Source organism: Eriocheir sinensis, chromosome 22 (genome assembly GCF_024679095.1).
Source record: "Eriocheir sinensis breed Jianghai 21 chromosome 22, ASM2467909v1, whole genome shotgun sequence".
In the NCBI taxonomy this organism is placed as follows: Eukaryota; Metazoa; Arthropoda; class Malacostraca; order Decapoda; family Varunidae; genus Eriocheir; species Eriocheir sinensis.
The window spans coordinates 2,021,330-2,043,011 of NC_066530.1; the positions used below are offsets into that span (position 1 = coordinate 2,021,330).

The 21,682-nt window shown below is 43.0% G+C and overlaps 1 protein-coding gene across 4 annotated transcripts in view; it reads left to right on the plus strand.

Moving 5' to 3' along the window:
* LOC127001926 (putative neural-cadherin 2) overlaps nt 1-21,682 on the plus strand; it is a 168,281-nt gene that overhangs the window by 129,164 nt on the left and 17,435 nt on the right. For all 4 annotated transcript variants that reach the window (XM_050867169.1, XM_050867170.1, XM_050867171.1 and 1 more), the window contains exons 3-5: nt 11,578-11,697; nt 15,632-15,747; nt 17,959-18,123. In XM_050867169.1, the coding sequence (XP_050723126.1) occupies nt 11,578-11,697; nt 15,632-15,747; nt 17,959-18,123 (401 nt within the window). The remainder of the gene's footprint in view (nt 1-11,577; nt 11,698-15,631; nt 15,748-17,958; nt 18,124-21,682) is intronic.

The following is a 21,682-nucleotide window of genomic DNA, read 5'->3' on the forward strand; positions in this document are numbered from 1 at the left end:
CGGGCAGTAGTTCTCTTGACTCTGAATGACAACACCAAGGAAGCAAAAAAACACATACAACAAACTGGTTTCAAACGGTTATTTATAGTTCGCTCAACCTAGTAGCAAGGCATTAATCAACAGCTTATACATGTAGTACAATGCACCCTGTAGCGTTGTTCCCTGGTCGCGGAACGTGCTTAAAACATTTATGTGCAATTAAATAATAATCACCCTTCGCCATTACCAGAATGAATGGATGTGAATGATTAACGACACACTCGTATAATACACACAATATCTACAGTGGGCGTCCAAACCAGCTCTTTGATTATATTTGTGGTTAAATTAATATTAGATTCTGGTGTGTGTGTGTGTGTGTGTGTGAGAGAGAGAGAGAGAGAGAGAGAGAGAGAGAGAGAGAGAGAGAGAGAGAGAGAGAGAGAGAGAGAGAATTATATAGAATTACATAGAAAATCAGACCACACAGACCCCAAGGTCCAGACTAGGTGGTCTGTCCTTAAACCTAAGTGATTTTACATTAATCAGAAGGCTCCAAAACGTTGCATTTCTACTCTAGTTGATATTAAGTTGAGGGAAGTGACGGTCGAGCTTTTTTTTGAAGGAGTCAATCGTGTTACACTGGACCACTGATGGTGGGAGCTTATTCCATTCTCGCACTACAACGTTGGTGAAGAAAAATTTGGTGCAGTCTGAATTTACTTGTCTACATTTGAGTTTTATGCCATTGTTCCTCGTGCGCAAAGTGTCATCGATCATAAACAATGTTGATCTGTCTACATTCGTGAAACCATTAAGTATTTTAAAACATTCGATCAGTTTTCCTCGGAGGCGACGTTTCTCAAGAGAGAACATGTTAAGGGTGGAAAGCCTTTCTTCGTAGGATTTGTTGCGCAAGGAAGGGATCATTTTCGTTGCCCGACGCTGAACACCTAATTTAGCAATATCCTTTGCATGGTGGGGAGACCAAAACTGTACCGCATATTCCAAGTGGGGTATGACTAAATTATTGTAGAGCGGAAGTATTACATCTTTATTCTTGAATAAAAAGTTTCTTTTAATGAAGCCCAACATTCTGTTCACTTTATTTACTGCATCGATGCATTGCTGTGAGAATTTTAGGTTTGACGCGAGTTTGACCCCCAAGTCCTTGACGCATTGAACACTTTTGAGTTTAACGCCGCGCATTTCGTAATCGAACTTCTTATTCCTCGTTCCAACTTGAAGGACCTGGCACTTGTCTACGTTAAAGGGCATCTCCCATTTATCTGACCAAGCTGAAATTTTGTGCAAATCCTCTTAGAGGCTTTGCCTGTCTTCATCAGTGAGAACCGAGTTACCAATCTTTGTGTCGTCTGCAAATTTACTAATGTGATTATTGAGTCCAACATCCACGTCGTTGATGTAAATAATGAGGAGCAATGGGCCAAGACCCGAGCCCTGAGGGATGCCACTAATGACCGGCGCCCACTCTGAGTTAAATCCGTCAATCACTACTCTTTGTTGTCTGTTGCTCAACCAATTCGCGATCCATTGGTTTACTTGACCGTCAATACCTATTTGCTTTAATTTGTAAAATAATTTATGATGTGGGACTTTATCAAAAGCTTTCTGGAAATCAAGATAGACTACGTCCAGTGATTTGGTTACGTCATAAACAGTGAGGAGGTCGTTATAAAAGGTTAATAGGTTTGATAGGCAGGATCTTTTGTTTCGGAAGCCATGTTGTGAGTCCCCAGTTAATGAGTGGCTTTCAAGGTAACTCACAATTTTGTCTCTAATTATGCCCTCAAGTAGCTTACCTACAACCGAAGTTAGACTAATGGGCCTGTAATTACCTGGTACTTTTTTGTCTCCTTTCTTAAAAATCGGTGTCACGTTAGCCTTTTTCCAATCCGAAGGGACGATGCCTTGTCGCAAGGACATATTGAATACGGTTGTGAGGGAGGAGAGTATTTCGCTCTTTGTTTCTTTGAGCAGAGCTGGATATACTTTGTCAGGTCCAGGACTTTTATTTGTTTTAAGTGACTGGAGGGCTTTAAGGACTTCATCGGGTTTTATTTCAAAGTTAGGCAATGCATGCTCGGGATTTACATTAGTACTGGTGTTGGTGGTAGTGGTGGGAGGACTGTCAGTATTGAACACCGAGGAAAAGTAATTGTTTAATAGGTTTGCAACGTGTTGGCTGTCAGTCACTAGTGCACCGTCGCTGTTTGTTAAGGGTCCAATTCCACTTCTGATCGCCTTTCTGTTGTTTATGTAACTGAAGAAGGATTTCGGATTATTTTTACAGTTGGCTGCAATAGTTTCTTCATATCTACGCTTTGCCTGACGTACTAATCTGTTTACTCGTCGCCTGGCATCATTATAAAGTCTATTGTTTTCGGGCGAGCTTTGTTCTTTCTTTAATCTGTAAAACAATTTTCTCTCCTTGACTGAGTGTTTAATTTCGCTATTAAACCACGGTGGGCTTTTATTAGTGTTAATTCGCTTCTCGCACAAGGGGACAAATGTATCCTGCTGAGTGAGTAAGTGATTTTTAAAGCTTAAAACACACAAAACACATAGATAGATCATAAATACAAAAAAAAAAGACAATAAAAATCTACACAATTCAAATTTTGCACAATAATAAAAACAGAAGGAAAAAAATAATGACATAATGACTGAAAGAACTGACAGAAAATTTACCTGAGGATCATAAAAAGCAAAATGAAGCGCCTTATAAACCCAAGAAAGCGAGCAGTTCAGCGGAAAATTCAAAGTCGTAAACACTCGGGAGGAGACAAGGCGAAAAATTGATGACTCGGCAGAGGACCATAACGAATTACATAGTGTGTGTGTGTGTGTGTGTGTGTATGTGTGTGTGTGTGTGTCAGAGAGAGAGAGAGAACAACAACAACAACAACAACAACAACAACAACAACAACAACAACAACAACAACAACAACAACAACGAGAGACACAGGGAGGATTAGGAGATAGGCTGACATTGGAAGCGGCCTTTGTCCAGCATAAATCTAGTGATGTTAAGAATGATGATGATGATGATATAGCAGCCCTCGGCCCATGGGTGAAGGAGATGGAGACGAGCACCGACGCAACGCGCATTTGATCAGGAGGATTATAAACAATTCCCGAACTTTATCTACAGTATGTATATATCTAGTCCTATGATACTATATACCTTGTCAGGCATGCATTTGTCATTAGTAATACATTGGTTCTTTACACAAAATTATATCATTCATGAATATCGCACTGAAAAAAATGAGTTATGTTAGCAGGACAAACTTCTGCTTCATAAATTTGTGCGGTGAATATTTAATTAGTTTCAAAACTTTATCCGGACGACTGAATGACCATGGCTCCAATGTAGTGTATGCTTGGACACGTAGGGAGTAATATATGTTAAGTTGAACGATAAGAGAGAATAACAGCAATACTCACCAGTTCGGTTAGCACTGTTCATTATATTAGTATTGGGTGCATTTAAAAAACAAATGACATATTTCTGCAGGGCTCGATTTTTGTCTTCAGTCATTTTATATTTTTCCTTTAAACGGAAAGTGAAGAAAGAAGAAAAAAAAGGAGAAGGATAATAGGGAAAAAGAGGAACGGGAAGGCGAAAAGGGGTGGAGAGGTTAATCAGATTTCAATTTCACCAACACAGGTTCTTCTTACTCGTCTTTTTTTTCGTGTGGGCCTTTTGACACCTGCTTTTCTGATGGATTTTTCCCTTTTTTGTACATCTGCTTTTCATGTGTACTTTCTAATCTATTTTTTGTGCACTATTTGTTTTTCTAAGTTTCATGTCGCAGCTATGTGAAGAGTATTACATTTCCAATTATATTTTCGAGGTTTCCATGTTACGTTACCTATTCAGTTACTTCAAATGTCTGTGATGTACAAAAATAGGTTTTCATCTCTCTCTCTCTCTCTCTCTCTCTCTCTCTCTCTCTCTCTCTCTCTCTCTCTCTCTCTCTCTCTCTCTCTCTCTCTCTCTCTCTCTCTCTCTCTCTCATATTAGTTGTGTAGCTGTCTTTTGGTCGGTAGGTCTCTCTCTCTCTCTCTCTCTCTCTCTCTCTCTCTCTCTCTCTCTCTCTCTCTCTCTCTCTCTCTCTCTCTCTCTCTCTCTCTCTCTCTCTCTCTCTCTCTCTCTCTCTCTCTCTCTCTCTCTCTCTCTCTCTCTCTCTCTCTCTCTCTCTCTCTCTCTCTCTCATATTAGCTGTGATCAAAATTATAGTCCCAATAATGACCGTGATCACTCTCATTATATTAGGGCACGGGTATGTATTAGCATCATTATAACATTCATTATTGACGAATAATTATGTTTAATAAGCGGGAGTATAATGAGTAGGTCACACAAACGCCAATGAAAACGCTCTCTCTCTCTCTCTCTCTCTCTCTCTCTCTCTCTCTCTCTCTCTCTCTCTCTCTCTCTCTCTCTCTCTCTCTCTCTCTCTCTCTCTCTCTCTCTTCCACGGGGTGCGATAAACTTTTCCAAATTAATAATCATGGCATGAATAATTTTGGGCATTTTACGGAGGAAAATTTACGAAGAATAATATATCGTCAGAAATACCGAAAATTTGCACGTGATACACCCAAGGCCTCAGCCAAAAGGGTATTATCTGCAAGTTTAATATTAATACTTCCTAAATTTCGCGCGAGAAGGATCAAACTTTTAGCAGCACGCAGTACGCAGTTTCTCATGAGCGGAGATTTCAAAAGTTAACATCTCTGCTCTGAAAGTTGCTCCCACCCACCCGTCCACCCTGAACGAGCGATGCCAGATTGTCGTACGCGGAGCATCATATTTACCGGTTTCTGCCCCCATAACTATTGCCAAGAAACAGAAACAATTGACCATTTTGACATTAACTATATACCAAGACAGTTACTGAGGTGGAGGAGACAGTTTTGGGGTTGGAAATCAGCAAACATAAAAGGTGGCGTACGATAATCTGGTAACGTTGCCCTGAACCCCTCTCCAGACACACACACACACACACACACACACACACACACACACACACACACACACATACGCACATAAACACGCACGCAGGCACAAATGCTTACCCTAAACATAATCGAATTGAATTACCGTATAATATTCTTTTTCTAAAATTGATTAAAAGTCTATGTTTGCTAAAAGAAGGACGTATTGTCTGTCTGTCTGTCTGTCGGTCGGTCGGACGGTCTCTCTCTCTCTCTCTCTCTCTCTCTCTCTCTCTCTCTCTCTCTCTCTCTCTCTCTCTCTCTCTCTCTCTCTCTCTCTCTCTCTCTCTCTCTCTCTCTCTCTCTCTCTCTCTCTCTCTCTCTCTCTCTCTCTCTCTCTCTCTCTCTCTCTCTCTCTCTCTCTCTCTCTCTCTCTCTCTCTCTCTCTCTCTCTCTCTCTCTCTCTCTCTCTCTCTTCCTCTCCCTCTCCCTCTCAGCACAAACAGCTTTTCCTGGCGTGTCTTTTCTCTGGGTGTCACCGCGGGACGGACAAACGCGGTCATTAGCAACAATCCGGAGCCTTGGCACGAACGTAAGAAGCTCCGGCCTCTCGCGGCAGGGGGAACGCGGCAAAGGAGGACGAAGGGAAGGTAAAAAAGGACTCGCAGCGGGAGGGACAAGGGGAAGGGGGCGTAAAGGACTTAAGGGGCACGTGTTGGGGTAGAGGAGGCAAGGGAAGGGGAAAACCCGATGGAAGACTGAGGAGGAGGAGGAGGAGGAGGAGAGATGTGGGCGGCAGGATGAGGTGAGGAGTAAGACGGTACGATAATAATGGAAAGGAGTTCGATGACTACGACGACGATGATGATGATGATATTGAAGAGGAGATAGAGGAGGAGGAGGAGAAGGAGGAGGAGAAGGAGAATAAGAGGAGGAGAAGAAAGAAGAAGAAAATACAGAGGAAAAACGAGGAGAATGAGGAGGAGAAGATCTTAGACTGTTCTGGGGGGAGTAAGGCGCCTCAAATAAAAAGGGAGGAGGAAAGAAGAAGGAGGGGATCTTAGAGACTGCCGTGAGTGGGATGAGGACGAAAAGAGGGCAAGAATGCGAGTAAAAATAGACGGGAAAGTGACGGAGGACTTGACAGAGAAGGCAAAGAGAAAACCATTGGGAGGAGTAGGTGAAGGAGGTGGAGAAGGAAGAAGAAGAGAAGGAGGAGGAGGAAACATGAAAACATGGACTAGCAGGTAGCAGAAAGCCTTTTGGCTCTTTACTAGGCTGCCTGCTTTCAGTGAATTAATCAATCCGTTTGCCATAGGAGTGGCTTGCAGGGAAGGATTAAAGCACTTGTGTATCTACTCTTGGATACGTTCAGTTAACTCCCGATGCAGCAAAATGGCAATCAATGCGTTTCTTGAAGGAGCTGATGGTCTCTGCGCTAACCACTTCTGCAGGGAGGCTGTTCCAGTGGCGAACAACTCTATTCGAGAAATTACTCCTGCCGATGTCGGTATTGCATCGCTTTGCTTGAATTGTTTTTCCGTTGTTTCTTGTTCTCAGGTTAGTTTGTAGCGTGAAGAGTTTGGAGTGATCAACGTTGCACTCGGCGGGCATTGGAGCCAATCTGTTCGCGTGGATAAGAAATTGGCTCACCGACAGAAAACAACGAGTACTACTCAACGGACAGCCTTCCGATTGGCTTCCAGTCACTAGTGGAGTGCCTCAAGGGTCAGTGCTGGGGCCCATTCTCTTCATCATATATATCAACGACCTTGAATCAGGACTGAAATCCACAATATCGAAATTTGCTGATGACACAAAGGTGGGGGGAAAGGCCCTCACAAAGACCGACTGCGAAATCATTCAGAAAGACCTCAATCACATTATCGAATGGTCGGAAAAATGACAAATGTCCTTTAATGTTGACAAATGCAAAGTCATGGACATTGGGTCTAGAAATAGTAGCCACACAAACATCATGAATGGGAGACCTCTGCAAGCGATGCAGGAGGAAAAGATCTTGGAGTCACTATCAGCAGTGACCTGAAACACTGTAAAAAAGCCTACAACAAAGCCAACACTATGCTCGGGTTCATAGCGAGGAACTTCGAGTGTAAAACACCAGACGTGATGCTAGCCATGTATAATTACATGGTAAGACCGCACCTCGAGTATGCAGTACAGTTCTGGTCTCCTAATTACAGAAAGGACATTGATTTACTGGAAAGGATTCAACGACGCGCCACGAAGATGATAACAACCTTAAGGGCTCACCCGTACGAAGACCGACTCAAGCGACCGAATCTCTTTACATTGGAGAAAAGACGCCTACGAGGGGATATGATTCAAGTCTTCAAATATCTGAAAAAATTAAATAACGTCGATTACTCCAAATTCTTTGAACTGCAAACCAACCTAAGAACTAGAAATAACGGTTTACCCATTCAGTCTAGTCGATGTAACACAGACATCGGAAGGAGTTTCTTTTCAAACCGAGTCATCCGTCACTGGAACAATCTTCCTTCAGAAGTAGTAAATGCGAATACCATCAACTCCTTCAAATATAGAATCGACCGTCACTTCGCTGCGTCGGGAGTAAACTGAATAATGAGGTGCTTTCACCTGCTCCTCAATATCGAGGTGCTTTCATCTGCTCCTCATTGTCGAAGTGCTTTCATCTGCTCCCCAGGCCCCAAGTGGTTGTCGAACAGATTAAATCACCAAAGCGGACAACCTCGTAATGAGCCAATAGGCTTTCTGTTGCCTGCATTTCCATGTTTCCATGTTTCCTACCACTCCGCCTCCTTCCTCTCACTCAGTATCTTCAAACTCCTCATACGCCTCCTCCTCCTCCTATTCCTCCTCCTCTATCTTAACCTTTTCTTCTTCCTCTTTCTCCTCCTTCGCCATCTCCTTCGCCTGCTCCTCCTCCTCTTCGTCTTCCTTTCCTTTCTCTGCCTCCTCTACTACTCTGCCTCCTTCCTCTCAGTATCCTCAACCTCCTCATACGCCTCCTACTCCTCCTTTTCCTCCTCTATCTTAACCTTCTCTTCCCTCTCCTCTCTTCTTCGAGGTGCTTTCATCTGCTCCTCAATGTCGAGGTGCTTTCATCTGCTCCCCAGGCCCCAAGTGGCTGTCGAGCAGATTAAATCACCAAAGCGGGCAACCTCGTAATGAGCCAATATACTTTCTGTTGCCTGCATTTCCATGTTTCCATGTTTCCATGTTTTAATGCCTCAAAAACCCAGTTTCCTATCAACTCGACACAATCTTCCAAACACCTATCCCCTATTCTTCGACAACACCCAGCTGTCACCTTCTTCAACACTAAACATCCTCGGTCTATCCTTACCTCAAAATCTCAACTGGAAACTTTACATCTCCTCTCTTACTAAATAGCTTCCTCGAGGTTGGGCGTTCTGTATCGTCTCCGCCAGTTCTTCTCTTCTGCACAGATGCTTTCCATATATAGGGGCCTTGTCCGCCCTCGTATGGAGTATGCTTCTCACATCAGCTATTTCTAAAGGTCAAAGAGGGGGTCAGTCGGGTTCTAATGAGTGTTTCTTCAGGTTCACGGTACAGAAGAAGACTCACACTACCACCAGGGTCATAAATCTACCCCTGGAAATGCCCACAACTCCAACGAAAGCCTTGTCAAATACGTGTTCTTGGGCGGCGAAATGTCTTATAATACGACCCTAAAGGCTCTTCGTCTCATCAGCTCTCCTCCTCTTACTGACAGCCTTCTACCTCTTAAATTACGCCGCAATGTTGCTTCTCTTTCTATCTTCTATCGATATTTTCATGCTGACTGCTCTTCTTAACTTGCTAAATGCATACCTCCCCCCCTCCCGTGGCCCCGCTGCACACGACTTTCTACTCATGCTCAACCCTATACTGTCCAAAACCCTTATGCAAGAGTTAACCAGCATCTTCATACTTTCATCCCCTTCACTGGTAAACTCTGGAACAGTCTTCCTCCGTCTGTATTTCCTCCTGCCTATGACTTGACCTCTTTCAAGAAGAGTGTATCAAGACACCTCTCCACCCGAAATTGACCTCTCTTTTGGCTACTCTTTACTTTTTACTTTTGTGGGAGCGGCGAGTAGCGGGCTTTTTTGTGTGTACTTTTTGCTGCCCTTGAGCCGCATCCTTTGATGTAAAAAAAAAAAAAGACGATTTTACGAATGTTAACAATTCTTATAAGACGTATAATCTTTAATCTTAATTAAAGTAGTGTGTTCCTGGTCTTGAATTATATATATGTTGTTTATCACTCGGTCTGTCTCGTGTCCACTGAAAAGATAACAAACGGTAAGGTATCGGGAAGCTCAATCTCACTTCCGCGTAATTACACAAACGGCCGTCAAATTACACACACAGCCGATCCTTGCAACGCCATTAATCAAACATCAGTGGCAGGCGACTATTACACAGATTAACTCTGCTCGTTCTGCTTTATAGGATTCAAATAAAAATATCCAAAGAAAAGGTAAAAAGGCCTGGGTCATGTGCACCATCCGCGAGACAGACGTGTATTTTCGTTATGTATAATCTTACCAGACGACGGTTCACGTTGTACAGGCCCGGAGGAAAACCAAGCTTGTTTATTTCCAACGATCTCTCTCTCTCTCTCTCTCTCTCTCTCTCTCTCTCTCTCTCTCTCTCTCTCTCTCTCTCTCTCTCTCTCTCTCTCTCTCTCTCTCTCTCTCTCTCTCTCTCTCTCTCTCTCTCTCTCTCTCTCTCTCTCTCTCTCTCTCTCTCTCTCTCTCTCTCTCTCTCTCTCTCTCTCTCTCTCTCTCTCTCTCTCTCTCTCTCTCTCTCTCTCTCTCTCTCTCTCTCTCTCTCTCTCTCTCTCTCTCTCTCTCTCTCTCTCTCTCTCTCTCTCTCTCTCTCTCTCTCTCTCTCTCTCTCTCTCTCTCTCTCTCTCTCTCTCTCTCGGGGGCATGCGCGCATATATCCAGCACAGAAAAGAACGTCACCTTTATTTTCCATCTAGAAACCTTTTTTCCGGACCAACCAACTGGATCAATGACTTAGATACAGGAATTAGTAGTGATGTCAGTAAGTTTGCAGATGATACCAAGATCGGTAGAGTAATTGAGTCGGATCAGGACGCTAGTATTCTCCAGGGTGAACTAAACAGATTGTACGACTGGGCGGATAAATGGCAGATAGAGTTCAATGTAGGGAAGTGCAGTATTCTGAGTGTAGGTAGGAACAACCCCTCACATAACTATTGCTTAAATGACACTCTCATAAGCAGGTCTGGGTGCAAGAGGGATTCAGGGGTCTTAGTGAGCTCTGATCTCCGTCCAAGGGCACTATGCATTCAAGCAAGAAATCGAGCAAATAGGGTACTGGGATTTATTTCAAGGAGCGTAAGCAACAGAAGCGCCAAAGTCTTCCTCAAACTATATTTAACATTAGTTAGGCCTCATCTTGACTATGCGGTTCAGTTCAGGTCACCTTACTATAGAATGGATATCAAAATGTTATAATCGGTGCAGAGGAGGATAACTAAGATGATTCAGGGGTTGAGAAGCTTGCCATACGAGGAAAGACTCAAACAGTTAAACTTGCATTCTCTAGAAAGGCGAAGGGTGCGTGGAGACATGATCGAGGTTTATAAATGGATGAAGGGATTTAATAAGGGAGGCATTCATAAGGTTTTGTTGGTAAGAGAACCGGGTAGGACACGAAGTAATGGGTTTAAACTGGATAAGTTCAGATTCAACAGGGACATTGCCAAAAATTGGTTCACAAACAGGGTGGTGGATGAGTGGAATAGGCTTAGCAGTCATGTGGTGAGTGCCAATACAATTGTCACATTCAAAAATAGATTAGATAAATTCATGGACAGCGATATTAGGTGGGGTTAGATACACGGGAGCTACACGGGAGCTTAGGTTCAGAGGAGCTGCCTCATACATGCCTACCGGCCTCTTGCAGACTCCTATGTTCTTATGTTCTTATGTTAACTTCGTGTGTGTGTGTGTGTGTGTGTGTGTGTGTGTGTGTGTGTGTGTGTGTGTGTGTGTGTTATTGTGCCTGTGCATGTGTAAGGGAGGGGGTGGCCGGGTGTGGGTGTGCGTGCGTGAGTGCATGTGAGTGCCGCAGCGGGATCCAAACACTTCGAGATAAAAGCCGATTCCCAGACGCGTGACTGATAATGCAGCTTCCACAGGCGACGTGAGATGTCAGGAATACATCCGGAATACAGCGGATTAGAGATGTGAGAGAGCCGCCTTCCGCCTGTCTGTCAGTAAGCTGGGCGGTGTTTGGGGGAGATCAAAGAGACCACTAAAATGACTGTTGGTTTCTTGATTCCGCATATTTTTAGAATGCCTTTCGCCTTCTTTTTCTCCTTCAGCAACAACCAGGCAAAGCGGGGCTGTAAGAAAACCAGTATCTTTAGGACACTCAATTCTTATTTTCCCCAACAAAGTGAAACCTGGTGCGGATGGTGCTTTGAAGGGCTGAACGAATTTTGATCGAGGTAAAAGTTCAGTACATTTTGTATTCAGACTGACTGGAGAACACTCAACTTATAATAAGAACCACGCTAGTATGATTTTTGCTCTCGCGTTTGAATGAATATTTTGTTAACGTTTTCCTCCTCTTTCGCAGTGACCAAGCTGGTGGGCAGCGACCCGGTGGAGTTCGAGCAGCCGGAGTACGAGGTGACGGTGCCTGAGAACACCCGCCAAGACCACCTGCTGCGGCTGTCCGCCAGGGTGCGGCTGGAAGGTACGTGTGTGTGTGTGTGTGTGTGTGTGTGTGTGTGTGTGTGAGGGTAAGGGTGCGGCTGGAAGGTACGTGTGCTCCGCCAGGGTGTGTGTGGATAGACATAGATAATCAGGAAGGTTTTATTTTATATATTTTTTCTGGTAAAGGAAGCTCCTGTAAAAATAACAGAACGAGTATGAATGTAGACAGACAGGTCCTCTAACAGAGTGAATGTCAACAACAATTCCTCTACTACTGGTGTGCGGGCGACAGATTTTAAGGCAACTGACAGATGTGTGTGTGTGTGTGTGTGTGTGTGTGTGTGTGTGTGTGTGTGTGTGTGTGTGTGTGTGTGTGTGTGTGTGAATGGGTGGGGGAGGGGGAGGGGTGGGGGGGGGCTCAGCCAGGCCGTGATTGGAAGGGCTGCGTGTGCCATGTCAGGATGTTCGCTAATTCTTACGTACCATCACAATTATTTAGAAATGATGCCGTGGAAAAAAAATCTGGAATTGAAGCTGAGGAATAAAACGAAATTGAAAATTATATGCTTTCAAAAAAAAGTATGAAAAGCAACACAATATCACCTTGCTCCAGTTTCCATAACTCAGCTTTCAAGTAAAACAACACTGGACAAAGTGACCAAAGGAATGAAAATCTGCTACCGACCTCCAATGTTTTATGTCATTCAGAAAATAGTTCAGTCTTGTCCCTAAGCTGAGCAGCACGAAGGAGTTTAATTTTCTGATATAAGTACGAGATGGAATCGAGTGTTCAAACCGTAGATAGTTTGGATAATTTCTGCTGTTACCTCAAGCCCCTCGCAGCAGATCATGGAGTCGAATGTTCACGGTGCAATTCATCTTTATCATAAGCACAGTTTCGTATAAAGGAAAATATTTAACTTCTTGTAAATTCCTGTCTCGGTAACCCCTTCCCTCTCGGTAAGAAAGAGGAGAAATATTAAGAGTGAAGAAGGGAAAAAGGGGATAAGGATATTAACAGGGTAGCGACGAGTTTTGATTTTTGCTCGTTTAAACCAAAGTAATTTGCATGTATTTTACGCTGTGAGGGATTTAATTGGGAAGCATTTTTAACTGTCTTTCTCATCAGATAAAAGTGTTTGATCTGTTCCTTATTGCGGTAGACTTTAATGTAATTCCTTTGTTGATTGCAAGTCATGTCTTTTCTTAGCGAAATATTTTCCTGCATTCGTAATTCAGCGTTATATTCTTTCTATTTATTCTTTGCAACATTTCTTCATTTGAATAGAACGAAAAACAATCACATGTTAATGGGATGAGATTTCTTCTTTTCATGCTCAATATGACCCATGTACAAATAGATTTATTTCCATTTTATATCTCATTTTTTAACAAAATCCATAACTGAAAGTTACTGGAATAAAAGTTGTTAGTCGTGACATTATTCCGTCAGCTTTCAGCATATATTGTTGTCTTCTCAACCAAGAACGTTAAGCAAAACCGATTGCTTGATAAATGTACTGACTGATTACCTGATTGATTGGGAAATATCACTGAGTAAGAAAAATCATTAGGAGTCTAAAATAATTAAGGAAATAAAGCATGAGTAAGACAAATTTAAAGTTAATAAACGGAAAAACATCTATAAACAAGCGAAATATAATGTAAGAAAATGTCTACTAAAAATCTGTATTAGTGTCATAAAGGAGCACATGAGTCTTAAATTTCATGTGACAAGCAGTAGCTGTTTAAACTTATATAGGAGTTTATTAAGATTCAATCAGATTAGAACTATTTCCCCGCACTTAAAACACCGTGGAAAAGCGCTATATTTCAGCACTCATTAAGGCCATTTAGTTATCTCCACATCGCTGTTCAATTTAATTTGTCTTACTCGAGTTTTATATCAGCAATCTTGTCGATGTAACATGTTATACCCCAGTCAAGATCGCTGATGTAGATGATAGACAGTAATGGAACTAAGACGCCCTTAGCGGCACGAGCCCAATCTGACTTTTCATCAGTGACTTTCTTCAAGATTCTTGTCACTAAACACGTTTTGAACCACCGCACAACTTTACCCTCTACAATCTACATCATAACTTTCGTTTATTTGAAAGCCTTTGGTGATACACCTTTTGTAGCGCTCTACTTAAGTAGATATATGATATGATTTCCGTCCCTACCCGCTGCTTCGAGCGCCTTTTCTTAAAATGACAAATGTTAAATTAGAAATTATTCACCCGTGATGAGCCCAAGCTGGAAGCCATTTACCAGATTATTTTTTCTAAATGTACAATGATAGTTCTAGTCATAAAAAATATAATTTTCCAACAACTGACGTCACATAGCAGAGCTACAGCTAAACTCTTCGGTATTTTAGCATGTAATGTCACATACCGCAGCAGCCTATAGTTGGACTTCCTGACTTATGTTCTCTCTTGAGTATTTGTACATTGGATTTTCTCGACATTCCCGGTAAAACCCCCGTGTCAAAAGACTTTTTATAACCGCTGGCTAGTTTCGGAAATTTTATCTCTAAACATGCCCGTACCAAGAGTCGTGAAGGTCGAGCCGCGTACCTTCCCTTCGACAATGTAGGCACGGCCTCAGACCGTGCCTTCAATCCTTACCAGAAGTCGCTCCGGAAGGTAAATGCACATACACACAATGCAGCCAACTTTTCACCTACCAGATATAATGCACGCAAACACATACAAACACACAGTGCTATTCATGGAGATATAATACCTCCATGGTGCTATTACAGCCATGATATTGTCCGTTTCATTCCGTCTGTCCACTCGTGAACGTAGATGTGACACCTGCGCATTGTGAGTTGTGATTGCGTGGATATCATTTGAATGTTTGTGTATCCAAAAAATCCTCAAACCATCGTATATGAACCGCGAACAGAAGATTTGCATCGATAATATACCATACAAGGACACGAAGAAACAACTTGTATATCAAACAGTATAGTTTGATCATACTCGAACGATCTATAGCCTTTCAGATACTCATATTTCATCTCATTAAGGGATAGAAAGTGACATACGACTCTGCAAGTGTCAATACATAAGGATTTTTGATGTTGCATGTATAAATAATATGGGTAGCCTAATATATTCGAAATAGCCTAGCCTCGCATTCAACAGTTATTACTTATTATTTCATGTTCTTTTCCATTATTAATCGTTATTTGCATGCAGTAAATTAAGATACCCTTTGTTTGCACTTGCAGAGCCAGATGTCTTAACTGAAATGAGAAAGAATTTGAAAACCCATAGATCGTTGGAGAATGTGAGCCACGAAGGTTCCCGCCTGGCTGGTACCTCTGTGCTTTGAAGGCGCGTGCTATTGTTGTAAACAAGACAAACATATTCACTGCAACTCTAATATATGACGTTCCAATTAGGGAAAATATTTTTTCATGTTGTTTTAACTGAACCGCAACTATTTGTCAATCCAAATTTGGAAAATAAACATTTTTCCTCGAAGGTCTGAGGGAAGACACGGGGTAGACTGTGCCTTCCCTTCGCGTCTCCCGCAGACCTTCGTTCCAAAAATGCTAGTGACTATAGGTACGCACCGTCCTTCCCTTCGATCTTCGTCGCTAAACCTTCGTGACTCTTGGTACAGGCCTAAGTTAGGTTAGCAGCCTTATAAACGCAGGTAAACTCTTCGGTATTTCAGCCTATAGTTTCACATACAGCAGCAGCAGTATAGTTGGAATACAGAGGTATGTTGTCTTCACCTTTTTGTGTGTGTGTCTTTAATGTCACTTCCGTTTCCCACGATGAACTATGAGTTAAATAAAAACAGCATTTTCTTTTTAAATTATGTTGGATTACGATGGGCTGCGGGAAATTTGAACGTCTCGTGTCAGTTCTCAAGATATTTTTTCCTACTATTTTTTTAAGTGTTTATGTTATTTACATGCTTTTTATGTTATTGTCTTACCGTTCCCTCAGGAGAGACGGTGCAGTACAGGATCAGCCAAGGTAACGAGGACGGCCTCTTCCACCTGGACGCGTCCACGGGAACCCTCTCCCTCCTGCGGCCCCTCGACTACGAGCTCCAGCAACAGGTGTGTGTGTGTGTGTGTGTGTGTGTGTGTGTGTGTGTGTGTGTGTGTGTGTGTGTGTGTGTGTGTGTGTGTGTGTGCTTGTGATTTGCTTCATGTTTATGATATCTGCTTCAAACTACCAATAGCGGCTGTGAATAACATTGCAAGTGAACGTTCTCCTCAATTGAAAGGAGGGAATCCTTTTCGAATATGAAATTATTATACGTTCTGTGGACGGATCAATTAGAAAACAGTAATACATTTCAGTGTGCATGAAAACAAATGATTTTGTATAACCGTCTTTTTAATAGACAAAACAAAGCCATACATTTTACATACATATACACTGCTGAGTGATAGATCATATATTTTCATTATGTAAAAGGCTGCCTAATAAATGAAGGTAATTATCATTGTAGCTCTCTATCAGCAGTCAAGTTATCCTTAACTATAGATAATTTAAGAATACCCCCGAGCTAGGTAGCTAACACCGTAGAGCTCTGCTAGAGATACACGAGAGCGCTGCCCCTCACTGAAAAGCCGCCACGAGCTGGGATTGAATTCAGCTTTTTGGTCGCCATCCGAGCACCATGCCCACTGAACCACTCGGCCCTCAATCGATTAATAATTCGCATTGGCCGAGAGGTCAGCGTGGTGGCGCGGTTTAATGGAAATTCCGACCAAAGCCCCGCCCGCCGCTATGAACTGGCGGTTTTCATCCGTTTCAAAGTGGCCACTGATCAATCACATGCTGTCCTAATAAATAGCTATCAACCCGTACTGTAGCAAAACTCTTTCAGGAGGATTAAATGGAGCTCCAGGGGGTAGCCCATGAGCCAGCCAAGAATGGCGCCAATGTAACATACCTGCCTGCGCTATTAACGGGTTGGGACCAACTAACAGGACCCATCATGAAAGCCTACCGTCGCTGTGGGCCGAATCTGAATTTTTTTTTTACGAAATACACTTCAGAATTTATATTATCATTCATAATGAATGCAGCATAGTGGCCACCTACACAACATGCAATCATTCACATATATTCCACCAACACTACACTCAACACAACCCCCACTATAAGTAACAATTCCTGGGGGTGCCATCCTTCTTCTTTACTTCCTTCTAAGACAAACTCTTTACACATGGAAACAAAGTCATCTGAGGGATTAACTTTGATCATTGTCTCCTCCCACCTTCCTGTCGTTTTTGCATGTACTGTTATGCAGGAATTTAATAGATTACGGTTTGCCATTGGCCTGTTTCCGCTATTGTAAAATCAATCCTGAAACACATGGATACACCACTCACGAGAACAAAAGAAAATATCAGTTCTTGCACCATCACCACTTCCGGCATCACCACAACCACCAACAACCAAATACACACAACTCTTCCAGCATGAGCATCGGAGTATAACTGACATAACGTGGTGAATGGCCCTCACAGTCTGCCGCTGGCCGTCGATTTCCTGCCCATCACGAGGGGGCAAGGTTGTTATGGCGCGCTTCTCTTTTCCTCCTGCGGGTTTTGTTGAGCGGGACGAGGGCTGTCTGACGGGTGTGCTGGTAGTGGGGTGGTAGGGGTGGGGGTGGTGGCGTTGAAGGTCAGGCAAGGTCGTTCCTGCATTGACATACTTTGGGTATGAGGTTTTGTGAGTGTGAAAAGAGGAGGAGGAGTGGGATAAAAAAAAAATGTTTAGCTTCGATTTTTTTTTTTTTTTTTTTTTTTTTTTTTTGTAAAGAGCATAGCCCTTGAAGCGTTTTATTTGTGAATCTTCTGATAAGTCTTCTACCTTTTTTGTTGGGACAGGGAATGTGACGAAAAAAAAATGTAATTCCTCAATAAGTTACTCAGATGACCGCCGCCCTCCCTTCTCAATGGGATGTACGTTTATCCTGCTGTCCCTTGTCCGCTGTCAATGAGGCGGAGAATGTTTACTTTATCTTTTGTCTAGTGAATGGTAGGCCGCAGGTATTTTACGGTAGGAGACGACTGACTAAAGGGCTAAATAAAACGGCTGAGTGAATACTTGCAATATACTGTTTCTGAAAAGAAAAAAATATGAATGACATTAATTCCTGGTGAATGCATGTTTTGATACTGATTTTTTTCTCGCACATCGGTGGACTGAGGAAAGGACTGTGAACCATAGTCAAAATAACACTCGTCCTCAAAAATATATAGAAAAGGCTTCTTACACACCCTCATTCTCTTCCTCCTACTCCTCCTCAGCACGATCTGGTGGTGGAGGCGGCGGCGGGGGAGGCGAGGGGCGAGGCGCGGGTGGTGGTGAAGGTGGACGACCAGAACGACCACGCGCCGGTGTTCCTCAGGGCCCTGCACGAGACCCAGATCACCGAAGAGGACAACAGACACCTGCCCAAGGTTATCCTGAAGGTACGTGGTGGACGCAGCCTCGAAAACTTTATGAGAAGCCCCAGGTAATGTTACTAGAAAAAAGAGTGTTTTCTAAAGGTGAGGATAGGAACATTATTATTCCTGTTATTTCTTATATAATTGGATGATTGTTGTTTAATTAAATAATGTGCGCAATTTACATATACATAGTACATATCTTAGGTTCTTCAATTAATAGAAATGATGCGTTTAAAACACTAAGTTTTCATTCAGTTATGTGCTTTATATGAAAATAAAGAATAAAAATCCAGAATTTGATCGAGTAACCGAAAGTCAAATTTCACAATCATTTTACAACACATTTAATAAATATTAATCTATTACGCAGAATGATTCAGTAATTGATAGCAAAGATCTCTCCAATATTTATTCGAAATGATAAATGGTTATTAATTACTTGATACTTTTAGGTACAAATAATTCAAAATAATGAATGAGTAATTCGCCGTGTCTCCTACCTAATATTTATAAAAACCTTTAAAACAACAGCAGCTGTTAGGCCTGCAATTATCTTGATTAAACTTATTTTAACAGCACCCACATTTCGTAGTATTGAGAGATGGATAAGTTGCGACATATTTCAACACAGCGCACTAATATCTCGTAACGGCGAAACATAAAATAAAGCGTCTTTCTTGTCTCGTTTATTCTATATTATATCATGCATGAGGAAGTCGAACCTTTTTTTAACCAGCACTACTTTCAGAGGAGGCACACACTTTTAGGCAAGCTGGACTATCGACTTACTACAGGAAGCAATTGTTTTTTTTTCAAGTTCAGCCTATGGCGCCGATAGGTTTTTATGGTGAGCTCTTCTAGTTGGATCCAGCCCGTAATAGCGCCAGCAAGTGTTTTATAGTAGCGCCACCTTGCTTGGCTCACGCTGCCTCCCGGAGCTAATCTTTTATTATCTTTAGAGGGTTTAACTAGAGTCCGGTTGAATAGGTGGTCTTCAGGACAGCATATGGGTGGTCTTGGGCCACTCGGCGATTACTGCAAACTGTCAGCTTGAAGTGGCCGGAGGGACTTGAGCCCGGGTCCTCCTCCCTTCAAGTGGATACTTAAGTAGGGAACTTCCAAAGTATCAATATTTACACATACTTCTCGAGGTGAGACTTCCAAGACCTCCAAAGTCCATTCCATTCAGTACTCCATTCATTCCCATAATCCCAACACTCAGAAAAGAGGATCGGCACCAGACAAACGGCTTTATGACCGTATAAAATCGACTTGTAAATGGAAGGAACAAAAAGCCCAGTATCTCCAGCACAAATAAAAACATCTTGAAGCTTAGCATTTTGCTTTCTTTATCCTCTTCCTTTTATTTTCATTTCTCCATCTCTTCCTTCCTCTATTTTACTTTTTCTTTCATTTTTCCCCTTCCTCTTCTTAATCTTCTACATCTTTTTTATCCACTCCTTCTAAACCCGGGAAAACTATGTTGGCTTTTATGGATATTGCTAAAAAGAGCTAAAATCTGCGTCTGTTGGGATACCGGACTCCTTTACGAAAAGAAACACGACGTCCTGGAAATAACCCGATGATTTTTTTCCCTGCACAGTGCAAGCGGAGCGTCGACACATCATGCCCGGACGACGCAAACCACCGCTCGCAATACGAAGAGAGCGAGTGTGTTAGACCAACGAAAAGGACGCGGCCTCGTTGTACCCTCTGGACCCCGATGCTTCCCTTTATCAATCCCGCCTCCATGAACCCCCGGGAGGAGGACGCGGGTGTGGGTTACGCATGGGTGTTGTTGGCTCGATGGTAATGGTTGTGGGGGCCGGCATGGAGGTGTGGATCCGTGGGCATTTTCCGAGGTTGTGTACTGGCGGTTCCGAGAGGAGCTGTCGTGGAGAGCAGAGTGCGGGCGAGTGGGTTTAAGGGGAAAGATCGTTGTGGCGTTCTCAAGGGACGACGCTAAAGGCTGGGATGGTTTGCAGAAGAGGTGGTGGAAGCGATGCTGGTGAAATGGCAGCGAGGGAGTGGCAGTAGGGAACATTTAGGAGTTTATGTGAGTGGGTGTTCTAAGAGATACCGTTCTGGTGCGTCCGTGGAGTGATGCAGAAGGCGAGGGTTGGCGTTATGATCGATAAGTGGTGGTTGAGGCGATGCTGTTGGGAGTGTTGAGGTGTGGGATGGGAGATAGGAGGACGTAAACGTGCCAATCAACCTAAAGAAAGGACGTTATAGTGGTACAAGGAGCTGGTGTTAAGGGTGTGGGTTTGCTTTAAAAGGGAGGGGTATGGAGGGCAGGAGAGGAGAGAAGGGTAAAGGAAAAGGACGTCGAGGAGAGGGCTGGTTTTAAAAGGGAGAGGCAGTGGAGGGTAAGAGAGGAACAGGAGGGTAAAGGAAAAGAAGGTCGAAGAGTGGGTTGGTTTTAAAAGGGAGAGGCAGTGGAGGGTAGAAGAGGAACAGGAGGGTAAAGGAAAAGAAGGTCGAAGAGTGGGCTGGTTTTAAAAGGGAGAGGCAGTGGAGGGTAAGAGAGGAACAGGAGGGTAAAGGAAAAGAAGGTCGAAGAGTGGGCTGGTTTTAAAAGGGAGAGGCAGTGGAGGGTAGAAGAGGAACAGGAGGGTAAAGGAAAAGAAGGTCGAAGAGTGGGCTGGTTTTAAAAGGGAGAGGCAGTGGAGGGTAAGAGATGAGCAGGAGGATAAAGGAAAAGAAGGTCGAGGAGTGTGAGAAACGACCTGGAAGAAAACATATATTTGAGGCGAAGTGAGTGATGAGTGTTGAGGTGGAAGGCAGAAGAAGAGGAAGGCCGAGGAAAGGTTGGCTGAAAGGTGTGATTGAAAATATACAAGAAAAAAGGCTAACGTGGGACGAGGGACAAGAATAGAATGGAAAAAGATACTAAAAAATAACATCATACTGAAGCAGGAAAGACTCCCAAGAATAAAAAGAAAACTGTGGCGACAATACGGTGGGAGTGATAACGGGATGGGTGCTGGAGGTGTGACAGACAGGGACAAATAGTAACGGTTCGGGTGTGGGTGAAAGGATGTCTATGTAAATCCGGTTCATCAATTTCTGTGAGGAGACTGTGGCAGGATACACGGCTACTTCGGCTGTTTATCTCCTCAGTGCCTCTCCCTATACAGAACAATGCCAACGTCAGGGTGGAGGTACGCATATGTTTCAAACATCAATTTTCACCACATACGCCATCCTGTACAGAACATATCCAAGCAAAAAAAAGAAGAAAAAAAAAGACAGCAATACTGATCTTTTTGTCAATTATGCAGTAACGATTTTCCAGACAGAACAACCTTGTTACTCGGGTTCTTCAAGTACGGGACAGTCCATCGCTACTGGGGAGCGACAAACTACTTACTGTGTCGCCACTTCTTTATGAATAGATAACTAATTACCAATTAGTAGAGGGCACAAAACTCTCAGTACTGTACCCAGGGACGTGAGAGTAAATTCAAGTTTTATTTTACTGCAAAGGAAGCAGATGTGTGAAACAAAACAAAAAAGAAAAACAAAGGCAGATTTGACACTGCTTCCGCAAACCGGGTCACAGCGAGAACAGTCCAAA